This window comes from Mugil cephalus, chromosome 11 (genome assembly GCF_022458985.1).
Source record: "Mugil cephalus isolate CIBA_MC_2020 chromosome 11, CIBA_Mcephalus_1.1, whole genome shotgun sequence".
NCBI classification, from domain to species: domain Eukaryota; kingdom Metazoa; phylum Chordata; class Actinopteri; order Mugiliformes; family Mugilidae; genus Mugil; species Mugil cephalus.
This window is the reverse complement of record NC_061780.1, coordinates 2,345,630-2,363,468: the sequence shown is the minus strand read 5'-3', so window position 1 is coordinate 2,363,468 and position 17,839 is coordinate 2,345,630. Positions and strand designations below refer to the sequence as shown.

The 17,839-nt window shown below is 40.9% G+C and overlaps 1 protein-coding gene across 2 annotated transcripts in view; it reads right to left on the bottom strand.

Moving 5' to 3' along the window:
* Positions 1–8,751: 8,751 nt before the first annotated feature.
* Positions 8,752–17,839, bottom strand: part of bbs9 (Bardet-Biedl syndrome 9) — a 159,529-nt gene continuing 150,441 nt past the window's right edge. For both annotated transcript variants that reach the window (XM_047599630.1, XM_047599631.1), the window contains one exon: positions 8,752–11,182. In XM_047599630.1, coding sequence (XP_047455586.1) covers positions 10,863–11,182 — 320 coding nt within the window. In that variant the 3' untranslated portion in view covers positions 8,752–10,862. The remainder of the gene's footprint in view (positions 11,183–17,839) is intronic.

The window sequence follows — 17,839 nt, the reverse complement described above, 5'->3', positions numbered from 1 at the left end:
ACTCCCCAGACCCTCTCCCTGGTCCTCTACTTCAGGTCTCCTGCAGAAACCCCAAAATACGTCTTTACGCAGATCAGTTTCTGTTGGTCTGCTAATGAACGTAAAGCTGTGTGTAAATAACAATGAAAGAGAGAGCTAGCAGTCTCCTATGGGATCCAATTTCATTGCCAACATGTGAGGGGACTAAATGAGGTGCAACATGTGTGTCTCCTGTAGAAGTCTCACCCTTTCTAAAATACACCCGATTTAATCAAGTTAATTTCCGAATCCCTCTGCAGTAGTCTTCCTTCCTTTTTATGATCTAATCTCTTCTTGTTGAGACTCCTACTTTAAAACAACTGACAGTGATGAGAAATGTTTCAGAAAGGTATATGTTTAATTAAATTTCAGATGCCACAAAGAAACAAGACTTTATTCTTTCTGTTTCATCAAAGACAGTGCCCTGATTCACAAAGTGGACTCCATGAAGAAACGGTTTCCCAGTTTGATGTGGAATTAGACGGGTTGCTCAGATCCCTGACTTGAAGCCCATGCAACACCTCTGGGATGAACTGGAACACAGGCTAGATCTTAACGGCCAACAACTTGTGTTTTTGCGATTGCATGAGAGCAAATCTCTGCAGCCAGGTCCCAACATCTGGATAGTCTGTAACCAAAAGAGTAGAGGCAGTTACAGTAGAGGATTAAGGCACGCAGTCATATACTTGGAAGACTAGATATTTTGGGGTGTGTGCTCTTTGTGTTGTACTTGTTGCTGCTAAGGAACAATTTAGGTCTCTTGAAAAGGCAAAAGTTAAAATGGTACCCTCTAGGGGACACCAATATGACCATGACAAGACGGGCTGTGAGCTGAGTTTTTCTCGTTTCAATTTTTTAATCTGAAAGAATGAATTCTTTTATTGCCATTTTGAACATTTCATATTTGATATTTGATTTATCGTGACCCTCCTGTGTGCGTAACAGCCCTAAACGTTTTTTACAATTGTCTTGTTACAAAGCGTTGATGCCAATGATGACATCATAGCATAGCAATTGTAGAAAGGAAGTTGGGGTGGATGAATGGGTTAATGAAACACTCCATGTTAACAGATTGTTGTTTGCTATGTCCTATTTCAAACGGAAATATTTATTTTTAAGTTCCACAACAGTGACTGTGTAGTGTTTGAACAGTGAGTGACCAGAGTTCCTCTGATCTTATGGATTAACGAAGGCTGTACTTTAACCCAAGAGGATGTTGTTTAGTGACTAACTTATGGTCACCTCATAATATGTCCTGATGCCAAGTTCCTATCAGAAGACAGACAAACAACCCGTGTGACAGATTTTTGTGTTTGATTGTCTTGACACAGCAAGTGGATGTAACATGTGCAGAGAAACATCAATTTCTTGTCAAACTCAACATGCCAACATGGAAAGTAATAATCTTAGCATTATGTTCCCATAAAGTCAACATTTGCATCAGATGAGGCAGGTTGCATGACACCATCTGTCTGTCTGTCTGTCTGTCTGTCTGGCCTCTTTAAAGTGAAGATCATCAGAAGCTCAGACGGAGAGGAAAAGCGAGTCTTCAAAGAAATAATTAGGACCCACCCAGCAGCTTTTAACTGAGCTTCAGTTGATGCTCAGTCTGTGCTGTTGCACACTACAAACACACACCAGCACTGGCAAAGCTGGCAGAAAGACAGTGAGGGAGAGAGTCAAAATAGAAGCTTGTGTGTGTTGCAACAAGGAGCAGGGAGGATTTTCATCAAGAAAATGTGTCAGAAAGAGAAAAGAAGTAGTATGTAGTAAGTAAGTAGTAAGTGTATGTTTAATATAGTCAAATAGCATTGAATAGACAGGGTGTCAACAAACTGAGTAAGAAATGTGAAAGAAGGCCCTAATGTCCCCGTTAGAGGTAAAGAGTGTCTACAAGTGTGTGTGAGATTGGATTTCTGTAATATTAACCACTAGATGGCAACAAAGAGAGGACAGGGTTTTTGACCTGATCTGACCGCAGGCACACACAGTCCTTTAATGATCCTCCTCACACCTAATCCAGCTCTGACACACACATCTGTCTGAAGAGAGTGAACAGGAAAATGATGATATACTGAGTGGATGCTGCTGGGACTCAAATGCAGCCACATCAATAAAACGAAATGCGCTGTAGGTTTTAAAACTGACAGTTACATGTTTGCAAATGTCAGCATGAGAATTAGGCAGCTTTTCTGTTTTCTAGAAACCAAAGACAATCTTAAAAATGAAAAGTACAGGAGTACATGAGAAAGTCAGTAATATAGTTTTTGAGGCTCGCAAACAGATAACTTTTTTAACCACAGACCCTATTTTCTGAACTAATCAGCCACACTGAGCTAAGAATACATAATGAATGAATAGTAGTCAGTTTGTACGAAGAAGGAAATGGTTCAACTTGACGAAGAGATGAGTTTCCCTTGTTGTGATGGGTTGTTTCGCTGATGATGCAGGAATGACCTATGCTTTTAAGGGTGTGTGAGGATCCCCCTGCTTTCAGACTGCCTCCAGACGGGAGCAGCCGGGGGCTCCAGCAGCCCTGAGGTTTAAAGCCCCCTGTAGCCGGTAGGTCTGGCTCTGAGGGGCAGAGAAGGGATGAAGGGTGGGGGAGAGAGGTTAGACCCAGCTGTCTGTGTCAGGCCTCACCAACACTAAGAGCTGGTTTCCACCGCTAGAACCTTTCCAGGAACACCATAGATTGGCAGACTGGATTGAGAAACCTGCGTTTAAAGTTTCTGGTCATAGTTCCTGGCCCTAAAAATGGTCACATTCTCTAGTTAGCAAGTTCTCAAGATTTGACTGCCCACATTAATAGAGTCCAAAGTTTCCAAAGTATATCCAACAGTAATTGGTAAAGTTAAAAATTTGAGCCGATGGCAAAGTAGGAGGGAACATGAATGAGTGTAGCAAATTTTATGGCAATCCAAAAGTTTTTGAGACGCCCAAATCTACAAATGACAAATAACAGACAAAACGGGATTGTGGGCAAAAATGGAATACATCCACTAGTAATTCTAAATGTCTTAACAACATCACAGCCAGGTGTTTTTGAGATATTTCAGTGTAAACAAAGAAGTGGACAGGTCCAACAGGTTGGACTGCCACGTCTGGGGCCTAGCATGGATGGAAACTAAATTTAAAGCTACCTAACTTGAAATTGTAGCAGTAAAACCGGTGCCTTGTATGAAATAAGAAAGCATTTTAAAACATCTCCCATATTAGAGCGTAATGCCTGAGTGTCAGTATGTCTGGTAGCTAGGGATCAATGCGTCCTCCTCTCCGAGACAGAAGTTGTAGATCAGACAGCTGGCTGCACCAAGGGTGGAGCGCCATAATAAAAACAAATTGTGTCATGTAATTGTTTGCATTTTACATCCTTGTAAGTACATAAACGGCAGATATTTAAGATGTTTATTGAGGTTTTTATTACACCCTGGAAACTAAGTATAAAGTCTGAATGAGGGTTTGATGCTGTGTATACTTCAAGAGGTAAAGATGCACTCTCCATGGACACTGATCAAGCATAACATTATGACCCCCTGTCTCCCTTGTGCCTTCAGGACAGCTGTGACTCATCAGAGAATGGACATGGGTCTTCTGAGGGTGTCCTGTGGTGTCTGGAAACAGGATGTTGTTAGTGAGGGTCTTTGGGTCCTATTGGTTGAGGGTATCTAGTGTATTTGGAGGCCAGGTCAACACCTTGTACCTGATCGTGTATGTCTCAGGTGGCAGAGAGGTATGTTTTTTGAGAGCTGCTGAATTAGTGTTGGGGCTCTGGGATCTATCACACTGCACAATCTCCTGGTTTTACAAGCTTCTTACAGGAAAGCTGGGCTACAAGTTAATCTCTTGGCATGTATCACTGCTGTCGGACAGAAGCCACATATCTGCAGAGAGGACAGTTTGCACAGAGGAAAGCGATGAATGCTTTTTCTTACAGGTTTCAAGAGCTCAAAGCTCATTAAACCCACTCAGTACAACTGACTCTGTAAACCTCAAGCTCAAGTAAGAAAAAGATAAACAGCCTAATTGCAGTGATGTGAAGGGTGTTTAAGCTCGTTACCTGCAGCTCTGGACCTGGCCATGAACAAATGCACCAAATACAATGGGAAGAAACAGAAAACACAAGCTGAAACTGAGCCTCTGCAATTTTGGTATCATGACCTATCTGCAATTCTACAAAGTCTGTGTTACACAAGTTTTATATATATCAGTTTTACAATTAGAAATTGATCAATTAAGTACGATAGCGCACTACAGAAATTATTTTATTTGATACCACTTGTGTGAGGGGAGCCAACAGCTGTCAGCAGACTTGGCCAACAGGAAGCCTGGTTGCACATGCTCCCAACGAGCTCAGTTGAGAAGAATGCAAATATGCCTGCTGGACCGACTGTGGAAACATGTGGAGCATCCAAGTACCTGGAAGACTGGAAAACTTGTTTGGCATACGCACCACAGAGCAACTTTCATTTGAGTGGAAGATACACATCTTGTAACCTAGTATCCGGTTCTAGTCAATGCATCAATGCTTGAGAGCATAGATGGAAGAGCGTCTTGGGTTCTTCTGTTATAAGTTGCCTTTTCAGACAGTTTTCTGCATCGAGACCCAACTATTAACCAGTAAATATCCTCATGAAATAAAACAATAAGCAAATATTTACATTTGATGTAAAATACTACCATCTGTCCCCATAAGAGACAGAAAATATTGTCATTTCACTTAGGGAAATGAGGAGCTGATGGTGCTGTGTTGCCAAGGAAACGGAATATAATTCTGGTAATTTTCTCCTGGGATCAAAACATGGGATCAGTATTGTTCACACAAAAAAGAAATCCGAGCCACTTAAGTTCCCTGTGGCCGAGGAGAAACGTTGCTGATGTTTCAAATCTGCAGTGAGAGTAAAATGATGCGGCAATTATCTAATCCAGTTTGTTACGCCTTAAACCCCGAGAGACAGAAATGAGCTCCAGAATAAAACCCAGAGAGACGTCTGCTCCTTGGTGTCTAAATCCAAACTCTGCTTTTATTGTATTCTGTCCAAAGTGCTGCTTACGGTCCTGTTACACTTTTATTGTTGATGTTTTGTTGTTTGATGTCTTTAACAGTTGGGTGTGTGCAGTTACGTTTAGAGGTTCCTCACAGCAGGGCTGCTTTTAATGGACATGGGTGTGAAAGAGGGAAGAGCTTATAATGAGGGAACAAACTGGAAAGAAATAAGGACAAAAACAATGGTTTAAAAGTCAGCAAAAGAAAAAAGTTTTTATATAAGAGAGCAGCTAAAACGGTGGAAGAGGGATGATTTTGGACGTTAGCGAGTTACGTTTCTGTTGCAGTTCATGTGTCCACAGGCAGCAAGTCTGCTCTTCACCAAATATGTTTCCTGTTAGTTTTGTGTTTCCTGAACATATTTTAAAATCTGTATCTGAGATCAATTTTGCAAAAGAGGCCAAAAGAAACAAGAACAGAGGAAAACCCACAAAGTAGAGTCCGTCACACACAAGCACATCCAGAATTAACAATCAAATTTAGTCCCCACCACTCACTCAGTGCACGAGGATGATGTAGAGTTGCTCTCTTATCTATACTGAAGCAGAGGTGAGAGCGCAAATAAAGGAAATCTCTGTATTTTCACGTGCTGTGATCACAGCAGTAAAACACAGCCTAACACTGCTTTTCTCTGTTTTGCTCATCATTGTTGGAGACCGTTGCCCTTCTTGAATAGGGTGGAATTGTCAGAGAACAAAAACTGATGGCAGTTGATTAAAAATGCACAGCCACTCCAGCGTTAAGCCAGCACAGACTAAATTAGCAATTATGTCATTTTGTGATAAAATCAATCAGTGAGAATAAGTAACAAACTAAAACATTTGAATATGTTTTCTGAGCAAGCAAATAAATCTCTTATGTAGAATCTCTGGTATTTTATCCCTGTTTCTATCACTTTAATCAATTTCATATGACCATTTACTTTGTACCCAGACGCGTTTGTGTAACACATGCACAGTGTCTTCATTCATTTTCCTGACCATAGACGTTTATTATTCTAAACCATTTTCAAAACCAAATACCAAATGGCAAAGATGTGAAGATGGAACCTCTTGTAGACTCTTGCACTGAGGTCTTGAAAGGAGACTTCCCAGAAAGGTTTGTGTGGGTGGAGAAAGGGCTAAAAAGCATTGAAAAAGGAAAAAAAATAACAAAGAGAGGCTGGTAATTTTGTGAGGGTTGATAGATGGAGGGATGCAGTGGTGGGAAAGAGCATAAGACAGCACAAGAGAGGAAGCAAAGGGTGAAAGTTACAAGGGACGATGAAAGAAGATAATGGAGACCATAAGAAAGAGATTGAGAAAGACTTAGAGAAAGAGGAAATGAAAACCCCAAACCAGAGTTTGAAAAAGGGAAAAGAACAAGCTGATAAGGAGCGAGAGATGGAAAGAAGGGGCAAGCGACGCTATAAGAGAGAAGAGAAGCCGTGACCAGGAAAAATTGGAGTAATGGCAGATACCAGTTGGGTGACAAGAAAATATTTGACAAAATAAGAAAGACAAACAAAAATCCAGAGGGTTTGCAGCAGTGTAACTCTATCTGCAGCGCTCCTGCCCACTCAGAGCTGCTGCCAAATTAAACAGCGGCAGTTCAGCTCTAGCACCGTCACCCAATCTGCTGCTGATCTTGCCGCAGAGCCCAAAAGAAAGGAAAAGAAAAAACAAAAAGCAATCACTTCAAACGTCGTCAGACCGAGCCCTGTTCATCAACTTGACAAGTGTTGGGCTGGTTTTTAAGCTCTGTCCGCAACTCGGGAAACTGAGAAATCGCGCTGAGTTTGAGGGATGATGGGAAGTCAGAATTTCACTTGTTTGCCTCAGTGAAAAGGTTCTTTATGTAAAAACTCCAAGAAGGAAACTCAGAAAAGATGTCGCAGCCTTTCGTTCCCCAAAGACGTTATTATGTTGTTAAATCAACATTGTGGATGAAGTGACATATTGAATTAAGCGCAGCAAGCAGAAGTCTAAACACGTGAATACATCCAGCTTCTGACCACCAGTGTTGCAATGAAGATACTTCTTCTTAGCACTTTAAATTTGGAGAGTATTTTTAGACATACTAGCAGAAGGACGGCAATGTGCACATGAAAGAAGAGGAAGAAGTCACAAAGGAAGCATTATCAGTTGTCCCAACTGAAATTCCCCCATGCCCCCATCCCTCTGTTCAGTGTGACTGGGTGGTATAATAAGTCAGTGAGACAAAAGAAGACAACTGTCTTTTTTTTTTTTTTTTTTTTTTTTTTTTACAGTCATTTGTGGGGTTATACTCACAGAGGTTCCTCCTAAAACCCAAACTCCCCACCTGTCCTTTAGAACTAAACAGGCTACTTGGATGAGTGGGTAAACCTCTTCAAGGAACTCCACAAGTCCAGTTGCCTTTCTTTAACTTTCTTGAGAAGACACTTGCAAACCACCAACTACAATTGATTGGGGTTGGCTGAAAGTGATTTGATAATTTTTATAATGTATGGCTCGGACCAAACTGACCTCCAGATACTGATCAAAACATCCCTAAACCAAAGTGTCTTGACGTGCCTTTGAAGCTCTGGTTTAAATGGGAAGCTATTTGGTGAAATGTTTGTATCAATCAGCTGCATACAGTGACACACTGTATTGCCTATAATAGTATTCTCTCACCTACCTTTATACACATGAACTTCAGTGACACCCCATTCTTACACTGATGTTGAATAAGAAGGCCTGGCTTTCAGTCTTCATCTAATTCATCCCAAAGGTGTTCCATCGGGTTGAGGCCAGTCAAGATCTTCAATACCAAATACACTCATCCATATCTTTATGGGCCTTGCTTTGTGCACTGGTGGTTCATGTTGGAACAGGAAGGGGTCATCCCCAAACTGTTCCCACAAAGTTGGGAGTATGGAATTGTCCAATTTTTTTTGGTATGCTGAAGCATTTAGAGTTTCTTTCATTGAAACTAAGGGGCCAAGCCCAGATCATAATCAAACTTGACACTCGCCACAGTATAGTCAGACAATACTGTTCTCCTGGCAAATGCCAAACCCAGAGTGGTCCATCAGATTGCCAGAGGGAGAAACGTGATTCTACACTCCAGAGAACGTCTCCACTGCTCTACAGTCCAGTGGCGGTGCTTTACACCACTGCATTCGTCACTTTGCATTGCACTTTGGTGGTGTAAGTTGGTGACCTCTGTGCACTTTGCACCTCAGCATCCGCTGATCCCGCTCTGTCATTTATGTGGCCTGACACTTCATGGCTGAGTTGCCGTTGTTCCCAATCACTTCTACTTTGTTGTGATACCACTGACAGTTGACTGTGGAATATTGAGTAGGGAGGAAACTTCATGACTGGACCATTCTGGAATTCACTGAGCTTCTGAGAGCCACCCATTCTTTTAAATGTTTGTAGAAGCAGTCTACATGCCGAGGTGCTTGATTCTATACACATGTGGCCATGAGAGTGATTAGAAAACCTGAATTCAGTTATTTAGATGGGTGAGTGAATACTTTTGGAAATATAGTGTATGTCAGATGCTGGTTTTCACTAGACCCGAGCAGCCAAAGGAAACCTAGTTGATTCTTTCATTACTGCTGGTTTAAATTTGAGTAACACTCAGAGGCATATAAATGTATGTCAAATTTCACATCAGGGCAAAGAGAAGACGACAGTGCAGAACTCTGAAGTTAATATTACCGTCCACAGTAAATATTAATTAGAAACAGAAAATCTTTTATTACTCAGAGTAGAATACTTTTATTACTAAATATTTCATAAATATGGTTTATTTCATTCAGATGGATGGGGACCTTCTACAGACTGCACGCTAAAGACAAAGTTGTCAGTTATTCTGAAGTGCTGAACTCTCCTTTGGGAATGACTTGTGGCTATAAAAGCAGACTCAGAACAGGAGCCTGGAACACCTGAATTACTAACACAACATTTACAAAACCTACTCTATATTACAAACATTTAAAATATTCTGAAACAGTAACATGTAGTACCTTGTGTCCACTGGAAACCTCTGTAACATCACAGACTTCTATCCATCGTCTATCTATCCTTCTTGGCGTGGATGAGCTGATGCTGGTTCAAAGTCCCAAATATTCACATTTTTTAAAAAACTAAAAAACAAACAAACAGAAATACAGCAAAACTATGTCTAGTTTTTGTGAATTAACTTCAGCAGAAGTCTTGACCAGCACGGCAATCTGTTACACAATCTGTTACACAATACAGGCTAAAAGATAAGTTTCCCAGTGGACAGAGTGGCTGACACTGGACACATGGACACATGGAAATGAAGTGTAGCGCAGAGCTGCTTGGATTGTTGTTGGTGAACCTGGCATAGCATCTATGGCTGAAGAATACGAGTTTTAATTCTGGCAGAAATACAGCTCAAAGCTGTGTGTGTGTGTCCAAAAGCAGCACATACTCTCTGAATATCTCTTTTATTGTCTTTTTCCCCTCATTTAGCTCTCCTGGTTTCTAAACACGCAGCCAATTTTGGTTTGAAGAGCCCAGATTCTGAGATTTTTGTCTTCTTCCTTTACCCCCACAACACATACACATAGTGGAATTTGAAAAATGCAGCATAAACTTTTTTTAAATAGACTTTTGTTTGTAATATTTAAAGGTACCTCTGAGCCCTGTGAGAACTTCTTGTTCAGTAGCTTTGGAAACTCCCTTCTTGTACACCCTTCCAATGTCAGCTGCGTCTAAGCAGCTTGAATCACATACAAAATATGTTTCATTACTCTAATTTAATTCTATAAACATAATTTAGTACTGTGTGCAGTTTATACTAAAATCTCCATGTGTATGTATTTGCTGGTGAAAGACTTTATTCTTCCTCTATTGCTCCTCTTACGATAGTATAGTTGTATGGCGCTGTTTAAACTAGACTCCCTTTCATCACGGTCTTGCACATGAGCAAAAAGGACGGGGTGTTAAACTCTTGATTGCCTCCTACTTTTCCAGGAACGCCCTATTGGTTTTCATCACATAAAAACAGTCTCAGGTTTGACCCCACAGCAACGGGTATGTGTCCATCAGCCGCCACATGTCCTTGAGTGTCCCAGAAAATCACAGGAGGAGGTCAGAGGGGGCAGCGGCAGCAGCGGTGGTGGCTGTAGGATGTGGCCTTGACTTACCCGGAAGCAGCAGGGTGGCTGGACTCGACGGGCAATTTATTCTTAGCGGACAGGCGGAGGAGGCTCCGGCGGGGACTGGTGCCACGCGAGGGGGCGAGAGGGCGTGTCCGACGTCACATCCACAAGTGCGCGTGGGCGGAGGGGTGGTTTGGGGCCTGACTGGGATTAGGGAGGTGCAGATCTGTGGGTTCAACTGCTGCTGAGGCAGGACGAAGAAGACGAGGAGGAAGCGGAGAGTCAGCGAAAACGTCTGAGAACGAGGACGAGGATCTTGCCTTGGTCCTCACTCTCCGTGGGCTCAGACCTCACCACAGTCGCCCAGCACACACACCAAAACTACTGGATGTGGTGTGGTTCAGCAGCCTGTGTACGTGCGTGTGTGAGGATCAGCTATTACCAGGAGATGTACTGTAAATATGCGTCTAGGAGGAAATTGCTCTGCGCCTGAAAAATGTGACCTTGACTGAGTATATTTACATATAAATATATATATTTAGAGTGCATATGAGAATGTGTATCTGTGCAGGGTTAGATTACATGGCCTTGTTTGTGTTTACATGTAAACTATTTACATGTATATGACCTTTAGACATGTATCTTGTCTTTTATCTGTACTTTTTTTTGAATGTGTCTGTATGCATATCACGTGAGCTTATTGCACAGCTCCTGTTAGCCCTCTCCAGCCTCTGGCTCCTTCTTCTTCTCTTTCACTTTTACAGATGACTTCCTGGACACTTTCTTTTCCCCTGAGTCCTTGTCTTTCTTCTCCTTTGAGGATTCCTTCTTCTCCTTAGAGGAAGATGATTCCTTCTTTGACTCCTTCTTTGACTCCTCCTTTGGTTCGTTGCTCGAATCCTTCTTTGACTCCTTCTTTTCCTTGGACGACTCCTTCTTCTCCTTTTTTGCCTCCTTGACAGGTTCCTCTGCTTCTTCTTTTACAGCCACCTCTGAGGATGTCCTGGACGCATCTTTCTTCTCTTTGTCTTTTTCTGAAAGAAAAAAGAGAAATGAAAAGACTGTTAATGAACATCTCCCCATAAATGATCAAATCTTCCTTTGTATCACATCCAGCCCCAGGTCTGCTCCCCATTAGAACCAGTAATGTGTTCATATGGAACAAGTTACAATATTTGTTTGCATTTACATGTTTCCCTAGTTAGAAACTAAAACCAGATTTTTGTCAAACCAGATTAAAGCTCTGTAGACTGACATGCACCTCCCTGATGTCAAAATTATAATGAAGACTGCAACTGCTGTAATTGTTCCAAGATGCATTTCCTCACCTGCATTTCTTAAGTGGATGGATAAACACAGACAACAGCGGAATAGCCGCCAACTAGCATTTTAGTAGCATGCTCACAGGAGCATATACCTCAAAGGAAAATTTTAGAAAGTCCAAAATATGATCAGTTCTGTGCTGTTTTGATTTGAAAACTCAAAATGAAGGGTGCATTGAAGGGTGCATTAAAAACTGAGTCTGAGCAGATCAATGGTCTTTGTTTGTTCAGACTTACCCACTGAAAAAAACTGACTGTTGCTGCCATTGAGATTTATGTTGATTTTGTTCGATGGCAATGGGGTTACCAAAACAGCGATTTGATCACTGTGGTGCTGCAGCAGCTTCAGAATGTCTGCTGACTGAAAGACAGTATTTATGGGCATCTACAGTTTTCTTTTTTTGTAGCTGTTGTGCAGCCTAACAAAATATGTGAGTGCAAACATCTATACTGTGAATCCAGGCATGTTTAGGTAATTGCAGATAACAGTAGGACTGAGGTTTAACATGCTGACAGAGAGATGAGTTAATGTCCCACCCCTTAGCCGTCAGGTATAGATCTAGGGAGACTAAAACATTTGTTGAAGATAGAATGGCCCGAGGCAGTTCTCAAAATGTTGATGACCCACAGATTGTCTTAAAGAACCACTTCAAATGGGCCGTTACATTGTACTGTAAGTCAGTTAATCACCAGTAAGAATGAGGATTAAGTGATGTTTGCACAATCTGCTGGATTTTGTTCTTTAACAAACTGATGCAAACACACTGCAACTCTCAGTAGTCTTTAACATGAAGACAAATTGAGTGACAACAGCACCTGTCGCATGACAAAAGACCCCTACTTAACCAAAATTACCCCCCACCCACGCCAACACACATACACACACTCTGCAGCCCCGCCTCCTCCAGATTGGATTGGCTCTCTGATAAGATGATAACGGGACTGTTGTCTGCCAACACTGAGACGCACTTCTTATCTACATGAGAACGAAGAGGGTTTAGAGACTGGAGACTACAGCCCGATATCTCACTGTGTGTGTGTGTGTGTGTGTGTGTGTGTGTGTGTGTGTGTGTGTGTGTGTGTGTGTGTGTGTGTGTGGAGACTGCCATACAAGAGCTGCCTCTAAAAGTATCTGCAAGCGTCTACGTGTGTGGATGTTTCTGTCTTCGCATGTACGTGTTGGAGACTACAGACTGCCTTCCAAAAGAGTGTGTGTCTGTTCACAGACTCCAGAGAGAAGCTGTAATCTGACATCTCATCGTCTAGGGCTTGAGAGAGAGAGACTCAGGTAGAGTGTGTGTGGCAGGCGGGTGCCGTAAACTGTCCTTCTTAAACTTTCTGAAAAGGGTCGACTATATAATTTTTATAATAAATTTTCTGAAAACTAATACCTAGCTGCTACTTTGCATCACAGAGGGAAACTGGATGAATTCAGCAACAAGATAATAGTGAATAAAATCAACAGTTTTCCAGACTGAATTATCTCAATTATGTAGATTTGCACCAAACTCATTTTATTTCCTTTCTTGCTAAACCTGCTCAATAAAAACAGTTGAAGATTATATATCAGTTTGCAGATAAAAAATATTAAGATTTACAATGTAATAGATATTAACTGGGAAGGTCCATCGGCTTACTTGTATTTTTCCTCCTATTTATCCCTAACTAACCAAAATTTTGTCAATAAAGGCATAGCCAGAAAACTGTAACCACAAACACAGATGTTCCGTTACATATGTTATGTATGTTCAAACACGAACACATTCTGCACACCCAGTGTGTCTACACATATAGAACAAGTGAGAACAAATCAGTTGGGATCACAAACATAGGAATAACCCGCCGCAAATTGTTTCTGCAAGAGTGCAAATTTTCACTTTGACATGCAAATTTTCCCCCTTCGTCTCAGTCTGCATGACCTCAGAACTTTTACAGTCTGACATGAAAGAAATGTTGGGTGAGGGTGTGTCTGTATCTAAGCAGTTAAGCTATAAAGAAATAAGTGCCACAAAGAACAAGTGTGTCTGTAAATATAACTGAGTACATGTACATCTGTGTCTTTGTGAGTGTAGTTAAGAGACCACAACAATATGTGTGAATCACTGTTTTTAAAATGTGACTTAGGGCCTGTTCAGACTTTGAATTAAGATCCGATGAGCTATCTGATCCCAAGTGACCAGTTTTAGGTACATGTGTTCAGACCTCGCATTAACATGTGTCTGCAGATCAGATCTCAGTTTTATGTTCTGTATGCAAATAAACCCCGGCATCATCTAGGGCCCAGTAGAATATTGTAACAACTGTTGTCTCTAATGGATCTCTACCACTGCTCCAGAAATGAGAACATTGCTGTTTTATGTGCGTCTGTCATGACTTTGGTACACACATTAAGTTATTATTTATTGATGTCAACCCTGATGTTAGCTGGACCTGCACAAAACTCAGATTATAACTCAAACCCTGGAAGTTTCCATACGCACCGTTTCTGGTAATAAAGCTAAATAAAAACATCAGTGAGGAAACATGTAACTTACCCACATGCTGCACCTTATACAACAACATGACAACAACAATAATTAACACAGAATCACACTTGTGTACTCATAATAAATCATTTTATATACAAAATTTTTACTTGGATTGGATTACTAACTTGGATTGATACGCTGACAGCTATAAGGACATTATTTATTTATTTTAAAAGGCTCTCATCACAAATGAACATCACTTATGCTGCTTTTTCCATTTTAGGTGATAACTTATAATAGCAGTCGTATGTTTTTTTCTGAATGAATGAGGCAAACTCTACCTCCTGTGTTCACACCACTAAAGGAATGCAGACACATGTGGACGTAGACCACTTTTAAACGAGGTCAGAGATCGGATCTCTCCAGGGGGTGTTCACACCCCCAGGAACATATCGCCCAGATAGGATCTTACTGCAAGGTGAGAGAGTCCAATCCAATCTAGATGCTAACCGTCTGAAGATTTGTGAAGATTTTGCCCATTATGCAGATTTTACCAATGATTAACAAAACATTGCAACAGTAATTAAACTCCAACTCCAAATAAGGAAGTTTTATTTGTTGAATAGATGGTAATTTACAAAACAAATAACAAAGATTTTAATGTCAACTTCAGCCTCCTGTTGAACTACAATTTATCTATTTCTTTGGCTCACATGGGTTCAGAAGAATCTGTTTTATCAGCAACTACAGGCATTTATCCATATGTACCTTACATATGTCATAAATTAATAATGTTTTTGTCTTTTTATGGGTTTGTAGATGTCAGATTGGCAGTATGGTTTTCTTCTAATCTAATAGACATGGGGTCTGTATTGTTTAATGGATATATCTTGAAAGGTCATCAGAGGTATTGATTTAATTTGAGGTTAAAAGGTTAATCATGGACCACGAGAAAAGCAGTTGACAAAACGATTTCAGTTAAAAAAAAAAAAAATCAGAAAGCATCATTTGCCGTTACAAATATTACAAATACCAATAGCAGTGTGACACATCTATATGAGACAGGGGAGAGAGTGAGTGGTTTGACTATAAGCGTGAACATGAATTTGATCCTGGTAGCGGTCATGGCGGTGTCAGAGTTCAGAATTTAACCCGGTACTGCCCATTCAGATTAACACTGATGGGGCGTATGTTGACTGTGGCTGCTTTTCTGTGATGGCAGGTAAACAATCAACATTGGAAGCACAGGTCAAATTTTGATCTGCTTGGTGTCAAAGGTCAATGGTTGTCACCTTTTGAGCTTGTTTTCATAGAAGAAATGCCACATAAATGTGACCCACAGTCTCCTACTCCATTTTGAGGTTTTTCTTTTGTGATGTAATGTCATTCACTATAGTTAACATAGCGGATTTAAAGGGACAGTTCACCTAGCATCTAGCCAAGCACACAGCTTTTGTGAATTTTCTTTCAGCCTTACAATTTTCCGCAATTTCTTGCCAAAAACCAATTTGTAATTGTCTGCAATATGCTAGTAATGGCCAGGTTATGGCTGCTGATAGTTTGTGGTGCTGAACGGACAGCTCCCATAAAAACAACTTTCCACAAATCTTTCACTTTACTGCAACAAGATTTGGTATTGCTATTTAGTCATTTTTAGAGTATTGTATTCCTCAAATGTTGATCACAGAAGTTGTTGTGGTTGATTGTTGGTGTCTGTCACTTTCAGTGTCATGGTTAAATGGTTTTCATTGTTACCGGTTGATATTTTAATATTGATTGGATCTATTGCCTTTGTAGTCAGTTGTTAAAGGTCATAGTTAGGAATTTGGTGAATATGTGGTCTGACAGGAATGATACAAGATATTCTCAAGTAGGACCTTGAATCTGTGTAGCATAACACTCCTACATAACACTATAAAAGCAGAATGTCCAGATCTGTGGAAACTTTTCATGTATTTGTAGTCCATTTCCCAATTCCCAGGGAAACCACCGTCCTCTCCTAGGTTCTTATTTTTACTCCCCAAGCAGGAAATAAAAGTGTGTGTGAGAGCTGGGTCCTCGAGGGGCTGGTAGCACGAGTTGATAAACATTGACGTTGTAAGACAAGATGTCAGCTTCCCTCCTGTATGGAAATCTAAAGGGGTCAGGTCACATCTTGTCAGTCTGCTACTTCCACAAACTAACAAAGTGGGAGTCTGTAGACTAAACAGAGCAGAGGCCGGTGTTCCGCATCGCACTGAACCGCCGGGATCACAGTGACATTAAACCCTTTTCACGTGGGACAGGAGCTACCTGGAAATGAATGAATGGTTTTCGTCAGGATTACCACAGCCATTACAATCCCATGTGAACCTGCTATAACCATGTCTGGATGGGATCAGCCTGACAGGAAACCATGGTCAATGTAGTTCCTTAAGTTGCACATCATTGGCTCCAGTGAATTATCCCTTGGGGAATAAATCTATTATATTATTGTTCTCCCAAATTACAGAGGAGGTGTTTCATTTTAAAAACCCGCTTCTCAGAGAGAGAAAAAATATTGGCCAATTACCCAGCACATGCAGACGCTGCCTTCACTCATGACATGATTGTGTGGTTTGTCAGAAGCGTCTGTGTAACTGAGGTATCTGGTTGTGCGTCTACTCCAAGTTCAAGTTTGGGTTTCCATGTTTCCATACTCATTTTACAATGTTTTAATTTGAACAAAGATGGTTTATTAGTTCATTGTGGTAATTGTACCTCAGCTGTATGATTACTTTCTGTAATGGAATCATTTTTGTGTGTATATGTGTTACTAAGATTTGGGTTTGTGGTTGCCAGTTCAAATCCCATGGTAAACTGTGGATGGGAAAAGTGAATGAGTAACGCTCAGTGAACATCCAGCTGCTGCAGGGAAGCAGCTCGATGCAAGGCTTGGGGGGGGGGGTTGCAGGAGGAGCTTAATGATGCACTTTCTATACATTTCCATATTGCTTTAACTTTGGACATTTCTCCTTGTTGAAAAACTATTTTATATATCTATATCTATATATATATATATATATATATATATATATATAATTTTTTTTTTTTTTTTTTTTTTTGTTGAGTAAAGTAAGTTTACAGGTCCATGTTTGTTTGGTAATTGGGTGAATAGGATGGCAGGTACAAGGCTGGGATTTCAACATACTCTGGCTCTTTGTCTTCACCGGTGTTTAGAGGGCAACACTTGTTTGTTCCTTGTGGGACAAAAACAAAAACCACAGCAACAAAAGTCAGTGTGTTGATAAGATAAAGGGAGCAACGCTATCTGCGCAGCGTTCAAAGCCCACATGTTCTGCCTGGATTCGTGTGTTAGCGATGGATCGCAGCACTGCATTCATCTGCAGGGAGCCGTAGTCAAAATAGAGGAGGCCGCACAGATAGCCCGCATTGCGATTTACAGAATCCACTCTGCAGAGTGTATGAGGAGAGGGGGGGAGTATCTGCCAAGGACTGACTGATTGGATCTGTAGTGTGTGTCAAAGTGTGTGCATTTATGAGAGTGTATGGCTATTGTCTGTGCTTTTCTGTGTGTGTTTGTGTGGTCCAGATGAGGCGGTCGAACAGGACACAATAGCATTATGCGAACTTAGAAAATAGAGCTTCATCGTCGACAGCGTGGGAAATGACAGCGTGTGAAGCAGAGAGAGGCGCACACACATAAACACGACACAGGCACAAAAACATTGTTCACATGAAAGAAACATGGCTTCCGAACTCACTAATTTAACATACTACTCACACACTACCTCTCACACTCAAATAAAATGTCCATTCTCCTGCTTATGGTACAAACAACATGCCAAGAATATGACAGCATATTAATTGATCTGCACAAATTAGGACGTCATTTTATAATATGAAATTTTTACCCAAATAA